This window comes from Pelobates fuscus, chromosome 2 (genome assembly GCF_036172605.1).
Source record: "Pelobates fuscus isolate aPelFus1 chromosome 2, aPelFus1.pri, whole genome shotgun sequence".
In the NCBI taxonomy this organism is placed as follows: Eukaryota; Metazoa; Chordata; class Amphibia; order Anura; family Pelobatidae; genus Pelobates; species Pelobates fuscus.
The window spans coordinates 378134640-378155118 of record NC_086318.1 but is presented as its reverse complement, the minus strand read 5'-3'; the positions used below and the strand labels follow the sequence as shown (position 1 = coordinate 378155118).

Below are 20479 nucleotides of genomic sequence, written 5' to 3'. Positions count from 1 at the left end.
TCCCCTAAAATCATGCATTGCCAGCTAAAACAACAGCCGACAACACAGATGCCCAGTGCCAGGGGCCTGCTGGACCCGGGGAGAGGCTGGCTCGCTGAGCTTCAGTCCCCCGGGGGAGAAAATCCTGATGACCCAACTCGGGACTTCTTCTGCGGTTAGTGGGGCAGACGGCCGCTGCCACACTATCCTGTACCACAGTACCCGGCCAAAGGTGCAGACTGACGCGGATCCGGCTCCGTTCCCCCCCCAATGGACCGGGGGGGTGATCCCAGTCCTCACCCGGTGGCCATGAGGGTGGCTCCATGGTCAGGGAAGGGGAGCCTGACCGCTACATCCAAAATGGCGGGCGCCATGTGCACGGTCAGCAAGGAGAAGGATCCCTCCCTCCTGGCGCCCACTGTTGATCTAACAACCCCTGACACCCGAATTCGCCAAATAGGGAAGCGGGAACACACCGTGCCAACCCTCCCAACTGCCCAGCCACCAACACGGAAAAAAGCAGCGTGAGAAGGCAAATGTCAGCGGCAGCACCGAGGGGACCGCACCAACCGCCCAGCGAGACAAACCCACCAACGGACTGACCCTGTGCTCGCCTAACACTCAGCCTGCAACAAACCTGCCTGGAAAGCGGTGGATCTCCGGGAATAATGCCTGGCTTCTAACCAATGAGGACACACACCCGCGGAAGACCGATGACATCCAGCCAAACACACCAAGCCAGCAACCCAGAGGAACAAGGCAGAACAAAACAAGCCCTGATGCCTGCTCTGGAGGACGCTTGCACCCTACCACACAGACACAACAGAGCAGGTATCGGATAAATTCGGGACTGCCCCCATATGATAAGGCCTTGGTCCACTGGTCCACTGGACTGCCGACCCCTTCCCACGGAGGAGGCACAAAGAACCCAGGCGCACCAGGGTGACAGCCTTGCTAATTGTCCCAATCATACTTCCCTCTCTAAAACGACACGCATAGATCTCGCCTAGTGGTTAACTCCTAGCCTGTACAAAGAGGTGATAGCATCCCTGATACCGGGGTTGGAGGGGGATCTCAGATAGCATGAAAGTTATGTCAACACGTCTGTGTAACTCTTCTACTAGATCCCCAACCACAGACATCATAGCCATCTCGGATTTCTTTGTCTTTTATATATATTTAAAAATTGGGAGATCACCATCCTCATATCTGGACGCTTTAGAGACGATTTCCTAATGTTTTACGGATACAGCCGCTCATATGGGCTCTATGCCACAAGATGTATGTTTTATGTGTCTAAACCTGTGAATATGTCCGATATGTGATATTTCTATTGATTTTGTTTGTATTGATGGTGTTCAACCTTGTTATAAATAAAGAATTTAAAAAAAAAAAAAAGAGGTGATAGCAGGTTAAATACATAAATGCAAAAATATGACACACATAACCAACGTTATAATCCTGCACCACAAGTGTCACTACAAACATAGACCCACACTACTCAAACCCAATAATCTAGCTATGTAAATATTTACTATATCTTAAAATAGGCATTCAGTTTAAGCATGTATTAGAATTGTCATCTCTCACTGACACTATCACTGATTAGTACTAGCTTGTTTATGTAGCTACCGAGGAATATATTTGTATTACGCTTGACCCATGCAATTTATAAAATGTGCAGCTATATCAAATGTCACACATGTTTAACAACTGTTTTATTCAGCCTGCTGATGCTGTCGTGGCATTGCATGCATGTATGTTCATTCTCGCACCAATAAAATAAAGAATTAAAAAAAAAAAAAAAAAAAAATACATTACTCAATGTTCTGCTGCAGACTAACCAAATCTCTGGAAGTAGTATTGGTAAGGGTTAAAAAAGATAGAAGTCGGGGTAACAGATTCATTGTAACAGCAAGCAGCTGGCCAATCCATTGATCGAGTATGTGTCCCATCATTCGAGTTTTCACTATGGTTTCATTTCATTTAGGGGGAGGGGGCTGTATCTAAATAGTGAGGACAACACTATACTATTAGGAATACATGTAAATCCGGTCCCCGGCACTTTAGTGTTCCTTTAATTTGAATGTGAGAAGCAATCACTTTTGGCCATCTATTTACATCATAAATCAAAATTATAGCTGCTACTTTGTTAAAGCACCAGAAGTACTATACAGTGTTAATTTTAGTGGCAAATTTCAATTTAGTTTTGGTCATAGTCTTTTGACTAAAAAGCCATTTTAGTTTTAGTCGCATTTTAGTCATCTGAATTGTTTTCGTTTTAGTCTAGTTTTAGTCGACTAAATCTCTAGTAGATATTAGTCGACACGACTAAAATCTAATGGGCTTAGTTAAAGCCTCTATCTGTCTCTTTTGCTCCTTCCCAAACCCTTCTGTGTCTTTTTGTGTCCTCCCAGCCCCTCTAGGTGTCTCTCTCCCAAGCCCTTCTGTGTCTATTTGTGTCCTCCCAGCCCCTCTAGGTGTTTCTCTCCCAAGCCCTTCTGTTTCTATTTGTGTCCTCCCAGCCCCTCTAGGTGTCTCTCTCTCCCAAGCCCGTCTGTGTCTATTTGTGTCCTCCCAGCCCCTCTAGGTGTCTCTCTCCCAAGCCCTTCTGTGTCTATTTGTGTCCTTCCAGCCCCTCTAGGTGTCTCTCTCCTAAACCCTTCTGTGTCTATTTGTGTCCTCCCAGCCCCTCTAGGTGTCTCTCTCCCAAGCCCTGATCTGTCTCCTTTGGCCCTTCCACAGCCCTCTAGGTGTCTCTCTCCCAAGCCTTGATCTGTCTCCTTTGGCCCTTCCACAGCCCCTCTGTGCAGTGTGAATTTTGGTGGAAAATTTAGTTTTAGTTATTTTAGCTTTAGTCGTATTGACTAAAATTGTTAGTCAGTAAAATTAACACTGGTACTATATACCTAGAGCAGTGTCCATATCTGGCATATATGGCTTGATATATTAAGATATATATTCATATTTTTTGGTGTTTTTACATATTATTTATTATATTTTATTGTTTTACATGTGAAAAGGAGAGTAATAGTATTTGCATACAGGTATACATCCCACCTTATTATAATTTATGTTTATTGTTTTCGGTGTATTGTAGAGAGGTTAATAATAGACAGGTGTTGAAAGTACACTTTTTGTATTATTTTTTTTGTTTGGGCACTTTGTTTCACACTCTTTATGTTCATCTAAACTCTCATTTTAATTACGCAGATTTTGGTTTTGGTGTAAATAAAAATCCCCATTAAGCTCAAATTATTTGATGTCTACCAGCAACTAAAATGGAACGGTGTACATTTCAAAGCAATTTACCAGACAGGGGAAAACCCAGATCTAACAGAGTATTAACGGTTATTCCAAAGCAAATCTTTATGTATGCTTGGAAATAAAATGCCCTTAGCAATGCCAAACAGAATGGATGAGTTTTCTTTATTTTCCTTTATCCTGCACCTCAATGGTGCTCCTTGGTTTGCAAAGTATTCATGCTTCGATGTATTAAATAAGTCATTATATCATAACAAATCCACTGGGATAGTTCATACAGCGAAGGATCACACCCTTATAAAATATATTAGACAGCATGATTCTCAAGACTGCATTATTAAATGGTTCATTACGCCACCTTTGTACAAAACAGAAAAGGTAGTTTTTTTATTGAAGTAATATTCCAAACACCATAACCACTACAGCTTGCAGTAGTGGTTATAGTGGCAGGAGTGCTCTGGTAACACTAGATTGTTAGTAGTCAAATCATTTTCACATGATTTAACTTCTCACCTGGAGTCCGCCAGGTGCGGTTTCCCACCTTTATAACTAGTGTCAGAGACACAACAGGAACTTCTGGTAGCTCTCCTGAGCAAAGCCCTGCAATGCTTGACTACCTAAAATGTATGGCACCAGCCACCAGGGGACTACTGGCAACATAACCACATCAGCCAAGGAGGAGGCTGCAGCAGCACTGAGGGAGACTCACAGTTTTTTTGTTTTTTTTTAATCACTGGGGGGGCCTGAACTAATCAGCACACCAAGGCTATAGTTTTTGGGAACACAGTTTTTGGGAACACAGATATGTATTCCTAACGCTACAGGGTTCCTTTAATATACATATTCAGTTCTGGGGTAGGGAGGACCATGGGAGGGAGACCAATATGGCATCTATAGAAAGCAATTAAACCAAACACATGCAGCATATCATACATCTTTATTCTCAAAGCAGCTATCTGTTAGGTGGACTACTTAGGGGGAGAGTGCAGTTCCCCCAGGTGACTGTCGGCAGGGGTTACTGGGTAACATAACTTTGTTGCACACCTCTCTATTAGCCAGGTAGTGTGGAAGGATCACATTGAATGCGTAGCCGAGCAACATGTGCTTGTTTCCAGCTACAATTTCATTCTGATTCCAGAAAGTATTAGCAGCACGCTGTGCATGGGGATATGCCATCAAGATTTCCTTTGGGTCAAGTCTGAGGCGGCTCTGGAACACCCCTGTGTCTCTGCATAATCGGAGACTAAAACTGGAGGATTACTTCAGGATTAATACATTTCTCTCAAGACTACAACTGGTAACACATCAGCAGATGGAGAGTTTTAAAGCAAAACTGTCCCTCTCTCCAGTCTGCTATAGGATTTAAAAACTACATACTGCAAGTTCAAAGAAATTTAGAAAACTTCTGGTTGAACTTATCTCTTATAACCACTAATGGGAGTCCAACTGAGATTATACACTGCTACTTGTTTAAATTCAAGTCTCCACATTGTGGGAGAGATATCAAAGTACTGAAAGGAGGAGTCATCAATGGAATGTGAGTGCTGGTTCTAATGGTTTCCACGGTGATGAATATGGCACTTTGATAACTCTACTCCATTGTGTTTATTAAAGCAATAATATAACCGATTTTTCTCAGGGGAAGAGAGAAAAACAGTTAGAAACCAAGATATAAGATATCAATGGAGGGCAGTAAGACCTTTAAAGTAAAACCAAACAATATATAAATAAAGAGTTTAACAACTGTTTTAATTTACTGGAGCTGCGCCATAATGCAGGTGCAGTACCCTCTAAACTCACCTTGAATAAACGTATACACTTTGCACAGTTTTTGTGCCTTTTATCTACTTAAAAGGTTACTCCAACGAAAAACACTTTTAAGAAAACATTGGCTTTCTTGGAGTAGCCATTCATAGTCTGAACACTAAACTAAGCTCAATCCAGCACCAAGGCCGAGTTCTCTCCTCAGTCTGATCTTCCTCCTATGGCGAGGAAGATCATGGAATGCAGACAGAGGGGAGGACGTGCCGCCATTGGCTGTGCATGCTGTTGTCAAAGACCATTTTTGCACTGGATTGACATTAGCCTCCCCAAAACTCTTGTTCTGGGTTGGCTAATAATGCCCAAGTATGCTGTTGAAGATGGAGTTACATCTCCTACACGAGAGGGGTTAATCTCCGTATGTGCAGCGTTTCAAAGCGAATGTTTAGTCTCCAGGCTGCGGCACCATGACCACTTAAATTCACTGAAGTGGTCATGGTGCTTGACATATTCCTTTATTAAGGACATATGCAGAAGTGACAAGGTAATGTCAAATTGGAACCTGGAAAAATTCTTATCATTTGTCCGCAATCCCCAGTTTGGCCTGTTATTTGTTAATAGGAATGAGTTTAAATGAAAACAGCTATAGGTTATACTTTCCATTTTATTTTTTATTTAGTTTTGTTTTTTTGTAGAAAATGCTTTCTTTTAATTACCACGATGAAAAATCAGGAGAAATGTGGAGAACAAAAATATCCACATGAAGTAAAATACAAGGGTGACACAGCTCCTGGTAAAACAAGGAAAGGATTGCTTTGATAAATGTTGTGCAATCCACAAAGTCAAAGGATGCCATTAATGATTGATTGATGCTGAATTGTGTTGTAGACCATTATATTTATATTACCTCCACCCTTCAATTGCAACATCATCCACAAACATATACACACATACATCACTGCACTGTGAGATAACACATTGTTAGAAAGTCTTGATGATTTAAATACCGAATCTGTTGGTGTGACAGTTATTTTGAACCTACCTGTACATGTGCATATATTAAACTAGCATAGTGATGATATGTGAAATGTTGATATGATGTCATTGGGGCCAGGGTGTGATGCAATTGGAATGTGACAGTAATCGCAAAAAGTAATAATATACAGACTGGGTGGAACTCGGACACACTGCTGAGTTTCAAGGATGAAGATAATGCCAGGAATGATGACAGTAAAACACACAACAAAACAATCCGAAAGGAAAAAGAACGGTGCAGGTTTTTTTGGGGGTTTTTTAGGGTAATTTATTCAAATACCACAGGAATACCAAAATGTTCCCGTTTATTACCTATTTGCCATGAAGTGAACCTGATATCAGAAATTGAAAAAAATTACAACTACCATGTGGTTAATTGCTGATATGCGTACGTAAACTTATATGTTATGAATTATTCTGCCCTGAGTAATGTGTGAATTTTTAACCTCTCTTACAACGCACTTATCACTAAAACATAATATCTGTACAATCTGGGAAGTATTGATAGGCTGAGAGCAGTGGGGTAACCAACTCAACTGCTTCCAAATGGATTGACAATAAAAAAAGATCACCTTCAGACTTGTTGTACCATAACCACTACCCTGAGATGTAGATGTAGGAAGTTACAGTTGCATAGAGTGCAGCTTTAATGTAGTACTAATGTAATATACTGAAGGGTTCGCTTTTCATGGGAAAATGTTAAGTGCAATGAGGGACAGCAGTGATTTAAAGCAGAGCTACCTGTCACTAGAGATATTTTAACACAACCAAACTAACTAAATGTTTGCTATGGGTTGTGCTTTAATCTTCTAAAAGTTTTATTTATTTTTATTATTATTATTACTGTTTTTTACTTAGTAGATATGGTAGGTATGCTATGTAAATTATATTAAACACTGCAGTGACTCTTGCACAAAGGCATTGAACTAATGTCCCAGGGTGCATGCCCTTGTACAGCATTTCTTTGCAGGTGCAACAAAGTAACCCTTAACACACAAATGACGAGGAGATAAGTATGTTTTTCATCTACCTCCACATCACTATTCACCCCACAAACAGTTGAGTTGAATAATGTGGAGTGGGGGAACAAGTAGCAGTAATTTCTAGGGAGGCAACAGTTCAGATTTGAGGCAACTGAGATCCATTTGCCAAACTTTTTGGTGAAAAAAATTAGTGCTACTTAAAAATGAAAACAAACCTAATGGCAAGGAGCCATGTTTCATCCTCTATACAGTGGCCAAACTGCCAGGGTCACAAAGGTTGCAACTGCCCCTCTGTTCCATCTGTTGTTGTGGGGAAGGGGGCCAGCGGACCTGAAAAGTGCAAGCAGAGTCCAGCACAGCTCCACTCCTCATCCTCTCCCTGGTGGTCCGGGGGGAGGGGGGGAGGAGGATCGCTCCATAAGGACATGCCGCCATCCCATGGCACTTCCTTCTCTGGTAGTCCAGTGCTGCTCTGCACCCCTTCTGGTAACCCAGCATGCACTCTAAATCAACTTTTAGTGCAGGTAAATGCGAGGCAGAGGTTATAATAGAAGATTACTGGGAGGGGGCAGAGCCTCACATATCACCATTGGACCACCAGGGAGTGTATAAGAACCAGCAGCAGCACTGGACCACCAGGTGTGGTGTGGGTGGGATTATGTTCTGCTTAAGTTAGTGTGGGGGAGGTCTTACCTCAGTGCCACTTGGGATTCGGGCCAGCAAACAGCTTCCCTCCCGCCCGCCCTATTAGTATATTTAGTCACAGCTAGCCGGGGGTATGTCCTTGCCAATTGAGTTTGATGGGTTACGTTTAAGTATATGGAATGAGATGAACAAGTTTTTAAGGTCTCAACCTCCCCTGCTTCAAACGGTTAACATTAGGTTGCCTGAGGTGTCGTGCCCATCAAGCGTGGATAAGGTCGGCTGATGGCGGTCATTGGAAAGATATGATTTTTATGACGAGGGGGGAGGTGAGAGGAAGTGGTGATTAGGAACCACTGTATGTTTATTGGCAAGGACGGTTGGGTCACTGTATAGCACGTGTGGAGTTATATATGTATATATGTTAATTTATGCTTATTTATGTCTAACGTTTTTGGTTACAGAAAAAGAAGAGATTTAATAAATAAAGTTATGGATGTGTTATGCAGTAATTTAGTTTGTGATAATAAATGCTGTGGCCTGTTTCATCCATACTAAGTGGTCTGTCGTTACTGGGGGGGGTTGAATGGGGTTAGTTCTTGTTCTAGGCTGCATCGCGATTCCCCACTACGTACATACAAGTGTGTCTACCTGTGTCAGTGCATGCATCAGTGTATGTCAGTTTTGTATGTCAGTATATGTTTCTGTTTATGTGCATCAGTGTATATATTTGAGCATGTATCAGTTTGTGCATCTGTGCATGTGTGTCAATGTTTGTATGTGCCAGTGAATGTATCTGTGCATGTTTGCTAGTGCATTCATCTGTTTATGTGAGTCAGTGCTTATATGCTCCCTTGATAAAGGCGGATAATGCCGAAACGTTGGGGGCTATTTTTTATTTGACGTCTATACCCTCTTCTCATATTCCTTGTTTTTTGGCATGTATCTTTTTGTTCAATATTATATACAGGTATCATAATACTGTTTTTTTTTACATGAGTGGTTATACCACTCTAATTGGAACATTTTGATCATAATTAGTTTTTCTATTTTTTCTTTGCTTCTAGTTATTGTTTGCATAGTTGACAGAGATGTTTGAGTATTTTGACACTCTAAGATGTTATTGTTAATACCTGTTATATGTGTTTTTGTCAAATAAAGCTTTTTTGTATTTTTTTATCGGTTGTGCTCCCCTTTCAGTATTATATCAGTGCTTATATGTGCCAGTGCAGTGTATGTATCTATACATCTGTGTTAGTGTTTGTGGTTCTGTGTGAGTGATATGTGCATGTATGTAAGTCAATGTAACTGTGTATGTGTGTCCATCTGTGTGTATCTCCCAGAGTGAATCTGTGTGTATATGTGTCTGTGGGCATCTTTGTGTGGCAGTGTATGCAAGGTTTCTGTGTATGGTATTGTGCCCCTGTATGTGTATGTGTGTGGCAGTGCATTTGTATTTGTGAAAAAAACATTACATGCAAGAACCAATATTACAGACAGACAAATTCCTGCATTCAAACGCCAACACTGCACACAAAAGCAGTTTTTCATTAAAATGCCAACACTACACACAAACACACCCCTGCATTCACATACCGACATTACAGACAAACAGACCCCCGCATTCATACACTAATGCTATATAAACAATCTTGCATTAAAACACCAACACTACAGCACACACAACCCTGCATTTAAATGCCAGCACTAAACACAAACAGACCTCCTGCATTCAAACATCAGCATTCTACACACATACACACACATTCACAAAAGTATACTCAATACAAAAACAGTCCTACATCCACAGATACTGCATAAAAATAGAACCTTGCAAGCGTGGGTAAATGTCAGATTCACAGCTGGCAAAGCATCATAGGATTTGCACAGCAGCTGAGGATCTACCTGTTGGCCACCCATGCTGTATATTGAATAAGGGGCCGTTAACAGATTAGTTTCACCAGGGCCCTAAATTTTCTAGTTACGCCCCTTTCTATGTATGTATTTGGTAGATACTGTAGCCAAGCAGCTATGCAATAAAAAAAACATGTGATACTTCCTCCTTATCATAGTTTCACATTAGATACGCATGAAAACCAGGAAGTTACAGTTACTTGGTTAAAATTCCCTTTTGTGCTAAATTCCATTCAGATATGTTAGTAAAACACTGTCAGGATTATCCACTAAAGTGAGAATTGTTACGAATGAAGATGTTGGGGCACTGGATTCTGATGGGTGCGCTAATCAAAGAGTATCAGGACATGGCAGAAATTCTAAATATTTCTCTGCAGTATATAGCAAAGAAGAACTTATGGCTGTAGATTTGTTAATGATATATAATTGATAAGTATGTGAACATGTTGTTTATCAAAAAAGAAATGCGATTGCCATTATGGAGTCAAGAAGGATTTTTTTCTCCTTTTTGTAGCATAAATGGCCATCACTTTAAATTGTTAGTTTTTTTGGCTCAACAGCATAAAAATATATATTTTAAAGGCTGAATTCGAGAAACTTAAGTCTTCTTTTTTTTTTTTAAACTTAGATTACTATGTAACAAGGTAACATAGCTTCAATGACAATGTGTTGCTGAATATGTACACAGGTCTGAATTCATGCACAGCTTCTAGGGGACATTTTTGCTTCTTCAGTTTGTAAAATATAAAGATTGTTTTTAATTCTTGATGGACCTTTACCAGGCAGTAATACTGTGCAGATCAGTAAACACAACAGGATGAACTCTTTGCAAAATGTGATAGTGTTAAAGTTTCCCTTTAAAGTGGCACTGTCACCATTTGGGGACTTTGCCGAATTTGCAAAGTCCCCCAATGGTGACATCATTACAGGAGTTCTGGTGGCTGGAGGTGTTGGGGGCTGGTAAAGGTGCATGCGCCAAAGTAGAGCATTGAAGTCTATCTAAGAGGATCTCGCCTCCATAGACTCCGCCAATTCCCTGCAGCCGTCATTGTTAATGGCTGTCAGGATTGAATACTTCCTGATATTATTTTAAACCTTTGTAGTGGTGGTTTTTCTTCTTTTAAATATAGTCTCCTCCTTTACTGTGTTGATTCCCTTTATGTATTTAAATGTTTCTATCATATCCCCCCTGTCTCGTCTTTCCTCCAAGCTATACATGTTAAGATCCTTTAACCTTTCCTTGTAAGTTTTATCCTGCAGTCCATGAACCAGTTTAGTAGCCCTTCTCATTATGAGTATTTCCTAAAAACTCCATCTTTATGAAGTACTAATTTTCGGGTGGAGGGGTGACAGTGCCTTTTTAAATTACTTAATTTTAATCCCATTACATAGCGCAGTACTACGGAAAATATTAGTGCTTTTTAAATTATAAGCATGTCAGGAAATGAATGTGTCCAGATGGTCTTTAAAGAGCACCTGTCATGGTATACATAAGTTTCCATACATTTTAACACAAGAATTTTGCTAACAAATGTATAGATTTTATAATAAAGCTGCATATACATAGGTCTCTCAAATCTAGGCAGCAGCTTCACTTATCCACATAGCACCAAGCCAGGGAGTGGATTGACCAGCTATCCCTTCCACTCATGTCATTTGCCTTACGGGACACCAGAAAATGTGGGAGATTTACAAACAAACAAGCATGTGATGGCATAAAAGAACCGTTTGGCCCATCTAGTGCTCAATTTTCTAAATACTCTCACCAGTCCCTTGCCTTATCTTAAGTTTAGGATAGCCTTATGCCTATCCGACGCATGCTTAAACTCCTCTACCACTTCAGCTGGAAGGCTATTCCATGTATCCACTACCCTCCCTGTAAAGTAATAGCTCCTGAAATTATTTTTAAACCTTTGCCCCACTTATTTAAATCTATGTCCACTTGTTGTGGTAGTTTTTATTCTTTTAAGGAGTTCAACATCCCCTTAATATAACCTCTTGAATGTCAAAATATATATATTTTTTAATTGTACAAATTCAGACTGTTAACAAATGCAAATGCAATATCAAAACTTTCTCTGGTAGATATTAACAATGATTGTTATTCTGCCATCAGAACATTTTCTATACCGTTTGTTGCCATTTTATGAGTAACAGATATCCAGCAAAACGTAGACATGTAAAGCATGGAACATCATTAGAGAACTGTTTCCTGCAATGGAATGCTGGGTGCTACGCTGCAAATACTAAAACTCTGATTGGTTGCTGACATCACATGTTCTCCGCAGCCAGTCTTTAGTTGCAGCTGTCAATAGCTGTCACTGTGGGTTTGAAAACTGTGATGCGGTTCCAAGATGGCCGCCCCCACACTGAATATCTGTCAGTTCTTTCGTTATAATGCTAGCTAAACGCACTAGAACTTCCTCAAACTAAAATAATGATCTATTACTATTTAAAACCATTTTCAGAAAATACAGCTTCCCGGTTTGAGAATAGTGCATTTTTAAAAAAAGTATGAATTAGGTTATTTCTTTCACCTAAAATGTACTTAAGAAAGTATTACCAATATATATGACCTCAAACTATGGTGCTCAATTGAACAAAATGGCTCCTAGTGTAAATTTGTCTCCTTTTCCTTTTACTCAAATAAATGCCTGACTTCCTATAGCTCTATAATAACACTACAGACAAAAAACACACATGAAAAACAAAACATATTAAAAAGAACATCCTGGTTGTAACAAAGGCAGCACAACATTGTAACAAGCTGTCAATGAAAACATATGCAATATAATGAAAGAAATGTAAATCCATTACAATTCATTCTGGTGTCTGCACGGGAAAAAAAAAAGATTGAGATTCGCATTAGACAGATAATTTTATCCCCCTCTCCTCCCAAAATATGTGTATTTTATTTAATTATATTTCCATCTCTCTAGTACCTTCAATTTTAACTTTAAAAAGTTTTTTGCCATATTTTAGAAAAATAAAGTACTGGCCGTTTTTTTTAGCTAGAGTAGATCTGACGGAATACAAATAACACACTATTTTAATATTATCATGCCTCAAATTGACATTGCTAACTTTAATGCACTTTGTGGAATAAAACAGAAAATGTTGGCCAAGTTGGACGCCATTAGTCCTTTGAAGAGTTTAGCACTAAATGTGTCTGTTCAATTTTAATCAATTTCCCTCAATGCTTAGCCTTAAATGAATTGTCCTCAATGAATATTCTGTACAGTGACCTTTATGTTTCAAGATCTGTGATTTGTTATAAGTTATAGTTGTCTGGTTGGAACCAGGATATGTGTCCCTCCCAGACTACCTGAAAATAAAACTTTATTTCATTTTACATTGTTGATTAGATACTAGGATATGCCCTTTCTCAAAAATATCTGAAGGGTATGTGGCCCTCTTGACATCTCTGCTTTAGATAAACTGTTACATTGATTACAAAAGCAATCCAAATGTAAGAATCTTGACAGTTGGTTTGAAATATTAGTAAGTAGCCAAACTTATTTACGGCCTAGCCGGTAGCGGAGCTATCTGTCAGCTAGGCATGATATCACTGGGATCTACATTCATTGTTTCCTTTTCTGTCTGTGATGTTTCGAGAAGTAAGCCAGGCCTATTCTTACTCCTAATGGCTTCTCTTAACTTCTGCATTTCTGGTCTTTTAGACAACAGGGTTTTTTTTTCCCCTTTTTTGTTTTCGGGTAAAAAGAGAGCCATATTAAAATGATCTGCCTTTCTATATAGGCAATACCAGTCAATTAATTAAATGTTGACTATTAAATGATGGGAACAAGTGTAAGTGAATCAAAAATGGAAGAGAGATTAAAAGTGAAACTGTGATTTAAAAAAACCCTATAATAAAAAAAATAATAATAATATTAAGATCAGTATGTTTTCTTTCTTAGTGACAGACAGTGCTTTGGTCCATATTATACCATTATACTAAGTGCCATTTCTATTAATGCATGGCACCACAAACCTCAGTATGAATATGACTATCTTAACTAAGCAGTTATTTTCTCTGTGGTTTTTCAGGGAAAGAGAAAGTTGACATACATAAAGATTTTATTGTGTTGGTAATAAATTAGATCACCTTTATTAAAACCTATATTTTAATATAAAGAACTACCCAATTTGCACAGTAATAACTGAGCAGAACTTTGCGAATAATTGACAAGGGGGCTGAAGATTTTGGGCCCAAAATAGTACAACTGAAAATAATCTCCATTTTTCAAGCTCTGTTTTTTTCATGTAATGTTTGTAATTACCTTGTCAAAAATAACATTTAAAAAAAGTATATATATGTAAAAAAAAAAAGTAAAAAAATAATTATTGAGATAGATAGATACATAACGTATAAATAAAGTGGGCTTTTTTGAAGGCAAGTCTCTTTGGATTATAGTTTGCTTTGTGGGATTTTACTGAACCAAAACTAACTCGTGTTATGTTAACAAAGGGAACTGCAATTGAACCTGTTTGTGCAATATGTCTTGGCTGACTGGAGATCACAAAAATGAGGAAATAAATTGCAGGTTTTTTTTTTTGTGAGAAAATGTTGGTTTAAAATTACATTAAGCAGAATTATTAATCAGAAATAGATGCTTTCTAAGCAAACTGATCCTAGTATTTAACAATCATCTATAATATTATAAACAACAATATTAATATTTAGTATAAAGCATTGTTTAGTACAATAATATTAAAAAGGGGAAATGTGCTAATTACTTACCAGACATTGTGAATCCAGCAATCAGGTAGCTTGCAGAGGGGGGTCACCCAGTGAAGGGTGAGGGTTACTTTAGTGTCTGTAAAATAAAGGCCAGGGGGGATGCTGTGCCAGATAGGGGTGTCAGGCTGTAGGACTTGTCTCTCTGTATGAAATATCCAGGTCAAGGTTATATCTGTTATGAAGTAACACAGTCAGTGGCAAAGCTTGGTACCCAATGACAGCAAATGGGTGTCAGAACCAGCATCTGGTTTTACAGGTAATTCATCTTCTGGCTGCAGGGGAGGGAAGGAGGGAGGGATCCAGAAATCACTAAGAGACTAAGCTTCAGATCCACAGAAGACGATAGTGGAGTAGGAACTTCTGTGTTGACAGATCTTGGTGACTTCCCCAGCCTGGGAGCACTTGAGCAGTGCTTTGCTCTCTCCTGTTGTAACAAAGTGTCCAAGTTCCTCCCTTCAAAGTGTAGCCAGTAGCTTAGCAGGCAGTGCTGTGACAGTACTATGAATCCCTGTCCTCTGCTGTAAGAGCCTGTGAGTTCACTGCTGAGGGTGGAGTTTGTCTCTGTGTATTTAAACTAGTAGTGGGTGTATGAGGAGGCATGTGGTGAAATCTCTTTTTCAGCCTTCTTGTATTAGATGGAAAGTCCCTTCACCTGCCTAGTATAGTATAGCATCACTTTGCAAACGCTTATGAAGCCACAGGCTGTCATTAGTGCAGCCTCTTACACTGTACGTGATATATGAGGTGGCCCTCTGAGCTAGTGACATCATTGTATTAACGTCACTTGAGGTCTGAGACCTGGGCCAGTGATCAAAAGAGCAAGGAGGTAATGCCTCACCTCTAAACCCATATTCTGAGAGTTGTAATCTTTTGATCAGGGAATGAAAATGCAAATAAAAAATTATATTAGCTATTTGACTTTTGATGCATATCTTCGATTTAACTTTTACAGGTGAAGTATGACAGTCGTTGCCTCTAGCACTGAAAAACTCAATAGAAGAGAAATACATATGTGCAATGAAGGGAAAATGATCTGTATGCTGTAGATTATGGGGGTGGAAGAGATCAGAATATTAAAAACTTTTATATGACGAATGTATTTTGAATTTGGAATAAAAACTAAATCTTAATTATTATAAAAACGTATTCAGCTGTAATGCTGTTTCCATGATTTTATTTCAGTAATCTACAAATTTGTATGTAATCGATATTTTATGTATGGACCCACTTTTGTGTGACGGTGACGTTGTGATATAATTAAAAAAAAAATGACAAAATTACCCAGTGATTAACCTCTTCATGACTAAAGCAATGTTGCTGTTTTTGCAATGCCTTTCTTTCATTGTAACGTAATATTTTCTCATTTTATCCTGATTGTGGGAATACCTCACACATCTAGGATGTCAATCAAATTGTGGAAGCTTTTGCAAATAGGGAGAAATTGCAAGATGTTAATGGCTTACACTTAGGAGCACTTCGGGCGCCCCTCCTCCTTCCCTTTGTAAGGAATCAAACCGTTTTTGAATGGTGTAATTTCTTACCTGGAGCCACGCGACACAACACCCCGCCTTCACTACCAAACCCGTAGAGCCATGGGTTCCTCAACAAAAAATTCTGTTTGCTTTCCTAAACTAATCCCTGAGATGCAGAGCTTAGCTCGTTGGCTGAGAGCATCAGATGATGAGATTCACAGACCTGATGAGTACTCCTGCTCTGTGGACCTCACTTTGGCCTGCATGGTCCATGAGAGCTTTGCGACCAAATTGCAACCATAAAAAGGAAATTACGTGGTTGCAATTTGGTCCCAATTTATGGCATTGACAATGTAACAATCTGGACTATTTCAAATCAGGTATTTTTAATCTTTTTTTGCATAACAATTTCATCAACAATTTTTGGCATGTGAGCTAAAGGTGTGCCACATCTCAGGTATTTAGATCCAGTGTTACTGTAATGCGACCGCAATAGGGCCAGCAATATGTTAAAAACAATAGTAAATCCAGCTGCTTTAAAAAACAAAACAAAAACAAAAAACCAAAAACAAACAATAATTCCCTCATGGTATGGCGGTGGAGCTTGTGGTCTGCACTTTTGCCAGGTGCAGTCCATATTACTTGCTCCCTTGCAGTTTCAGCTCTCAATGAGGGCATCAGCGCAATTACTGGGATTCCCAGCCTGTGCTTTGACTATATCAATGATGGACGAACAAACAATGAGAGAGTAATATGGTCTCCACCAGGCAGAGAGGTGCAGACCATGCACTCCACCACTGTGCCACAAGGGAGTCATTAAAACCCACTGGATCACCAGGTATTTATTATTAACACCCACTGGCTGGAGCACTTGGGAAGATAGCGCCCTCGATTCAAAAATAGAAGGTAATTGAGCAAAACTTTTATCTACTTTTTTAGTTTTTTTTTTTTCTTGACGTCTAATTTAAATAACCACCCAGCACACATATTACACACAGCCTATGTTTAAATAAGTTGGCTTAGTCCATTAACATGTTTATTTATTTAACATATGAGCAATGCTTTGAAAGGAATGCTGTGATCTACTGTTGCTCATCTGCTGAAAATTTAATGGTATAACTAGTTCAGTTCTGTCTATATTGTGCTTTAAAACAGCACTCTAAGAAATGTACGACTATAGCCTGCTGCAGTGATTATAGTGTCAGGAATGCCCTGGCACCCTTTAAGATTAAACAAAACATTTGCTAATGGTTTGACAACTTACCTGAGTCCCCAGGTGCCCACAGCATTCAACCAACACTCTCAGACAATGAGAGTGGCCCTGTAGAACCCTGATTATTTTTTATTTCATTTTCTTTCCAAAAAAACTCATAGAAAGTACATATAAAACAGACACAACAAATACATATATCCTGGAGAATAAAAAATAAAAACACAAAAACAAGATTCACAAGATTCACCATGGGAAACCAGAGTAATACTAGATTTTCAAAGGATCATATGATCACTCGCACCCAAAAAAAATATTTATACAGAGTATATCCTATTTCCTAAGTACTCCTTCCAATGTTCCAACCACGGCTTCCATGCTGTATCATATTTCTGTTTACAGCCCCTAGTCATCCAGTGTAACAGTTCCATTTATCAGTATGTTCTACTCTCATTACCCACATATCCACTGTTGGTGTTCATTTCTGTCTCCAGAAACATTTAAAATTTATTTTTTTTCATAGGAATTTTGTTTAATGGCCCTACTTCACTACTGTTAGAGTGCGAGAGGGTGAGTAGAGTATTCTATTTGAGAGTTGTCTACAGGCTTGAGAACCAGTCGCTGGTCTCTTTTATGACCCATTGACTGCTTGCTGTTTCATAGACATCCCCCGTGGCATGGCGGATTTGAATCTCCCCTATACTAAATAGGTATCAATGGGGTGAGTGGCAGGATTTTCGGAAGTGGTGGAAGCAAACCCCTTTAGCATGCTTGGCTGCTTCTACTTTTGAAATAAAGTATCATATTACAAGGAGGGAGCATGTAGCTCAAATGAACCACCGAATTGCATCATCTACATTTTGTCCAACAAGCAATTTGGTCAGCAATAATTTCATTGTTTTATGTATTTGGCTGTTCGCCATTCTCAAAAAAATGGTTAGAATTTCGGAAAAATATATATTTGTCCTAAAACAAATGCCCAAGCTTAGTATCCGAAGATTTTAGAAGAGAGGAGGTGGGGCAAAGGAAGCAGGATTAAGGTTTAGAATGTTATAAAACAATTCAGATTTGAGCATGCAAAAATACAACATATTATTGAGAACAAAAGCTATCAAATTAATTAAAGCTGTGTTGGTGCCAGCGTTGGCTCTTTGATCTCTGAGTAGGAGAAAAGAAACCTTAAGGCAACAAAAGACATTTTTTTTTGTTCCCAACTGTGTGATACCTAAAATAGTTCAGAATATTGTACAAGATGCTACCTTGGATTTTAACTATTTCAGGACTGTCACATTAACAAGGTGATTATCTGCTAACTTACAAAATTATCCAAAGAAAGGCAACAAAACATTGTTTTTCCAACTTTGCCACAAGCAGGAAAAATCCTCTGAGAGACATAGGGGCTAAGCACATTACAGGTGTGCACCCAGGAAGATTTTCCATTTTGTTTTCCCAATAAAAGGAAACGTTATCAACTCCAGTTCCCAATATCATGACCTCTCACTGCAACCCTAGGCTTTATACCCACCTACCACGCCAATTTCCTCATGCCATTTATCTCATTACCTTGGCCCCATTTTATTCCAAGCCATATTTTTCACTGTGTTACTAATACTCATTATATATCCCTCCAGTCTGCCAGTTATCGTATGCCCCTGCCACTTGCCTCAGGCTTGCATGTCATCAATCTAAACTCCTTCTCTCCTGTGGAATCCATTAAGCCACTGTCATATTTCCTATAATCCATTAATCCATGTCATATTTCCTATAAGTAGTTGGACTGGGAAGCTGCAGCCATTTGCATCAATAAGTAATAATAATAATAAAAAAAGTACTTTTAAATGATCAGGAGCAGTGCGTGGCAGACGTTGTGGTGATTTGGAAAATAAAAGAACGTATATAATGACATAATTTTAAAGGAAGACAATTTGGAAAAGAATATTAAAAAGGGCAAATATTTTTCTTTTTACTTTTTTTTCCTCTCTCCTATGACTAGCGCTATAGTGAACAGCGAAAGAGAGCTGAGCATTTGTAGGTTTAGAACTCAGTGTCTTTGCTTAAAATGCTGGATTTAGGAACCCCAGACATTGTAAGTGCACAGTGACATGATGATGAATTGAGTGGGATATGTTGTTGGTTCCAAAGCTGCTTCTCTCACAGTACAGGGAAATAATGTCCACTGATCTCCCCAGCAGCTCAATTGTCACAGGACTCACACTGGCTTAGAGCACATTAGGATGCCACACTCAGTACCTAGTCTTACCACTCACTGTCCCACACTTTTATATGGTTTGTAGCACATTGGGGCGGTGCCAAAATCATTGAAAACCACTATTCTATACCACTGATTCTCAACGTTTTTTGGCAGTGATCCAATGAGTCTCAGGACCCAGAGTATAAAAGCCATATGCTGGGTTCCACCATTCCATTCTGAATTTCATCTTTAAGTGGTTGCTGCCCAGCTTGAGCCAACTTTAATTTTATTAAGCAGTGCAAAATAAATGTAGCCCATGAAAACTCTACTTATCCAACTATGGTTCTAATCCTGGAGGAATATTAATTTATTTACTCTGCCATTCTGCATCTCTGCAGAGAGACTGTAAAGTTCCCACACTCTTTCTTCATTTACATCAAAGCTGCCTTTTTGGGACAAACTGCATTTCTGCATTTTAACATCCAGAGAAAGTACAGGCCTGGCAACATTTGGTCTGAGGGGCAAATATAAAACAATTTGTCATTTTTTTCATAAAGCTCACAGATCTCCTTGTGCGTGGTGGTCCTAGTCTCACTGTGCAAATCATATATTGGTTGGATAGAAGGAGGCTGCTGGAGTTGAGTTGTGTGATATCATATTCATATTCCCCTGCAACCTCCATTGATGACTGGTATAGCATGAGGGATCATTCAAAGAGATCTTATCCTGTCTAAGTGATAGACTCTGTTTCCCATTGACACCAGTATCTCATATGTTGGGGACTTTCTAGGTTCCAGAAACACTTGGGGCTTGAGCTCAAAGAAAACTCTACCCTAGGGAAATGGGGATATATGATGACATATGCCTGTCTCTCTGTGTTATGTCCCTTCTCTCTTCCCCTGAACAGTGTGGCTCTGGTACTCTCTGGAATCTCAGTGAAAGCAAGTACAGCAAAGTTCTGCTCCATAGTACCCCTTCATGATAGTGATCTGGGCGCACCCCTAAGTAGACTGGCAGAGCATATACTTCTGATCTTTCTTTATGGAATAGGCGGCTGCCTTGTATAAGTGGAAACATTCATAGAACTGCTGTGTCCACTCTATCCTTGGTGTTAGCATTTATGATTCCTTATTGGCTGCAGTCAACAAGAGCAGCCTTGCGTGGGCAGGCCTAAACGTAATCTTTGGGATGGCGCTATCACTCCTGGCACTATAACCACTACATTAGGCTGTAGTAGTTGTGGTGTTTGGAATGTTGCTTTAATTAAACAAAAGATTTTCTTTA

General features: G+C 39.3%; 1 protein-coding gene across 1 annotated transcript in view; it reads right to left on the bottom strand.

Moving 5' to 3' along the window:
* REL (REL proto-oncogene, NF-kB subunit) overlaps positions 1-14827 on the bottom strand; it is a 51055-nt gene extending 36228 nt beyond the window's left edge. Inside the window, exon 1 of the mRNA XM_063441406.1 lies at positions 14323-14827. Within this exon, the coding sequence (XP_063297476.1) occupies positions 14323-14329 (7 nt within the window). The 5' untranslated portion in view covers positions 14330-14827. The remainder of the gene's footprint in view (positions 1-14322) is intronic.
* Positions 14828-20479: the final 5652 nt, after the last annotated feature.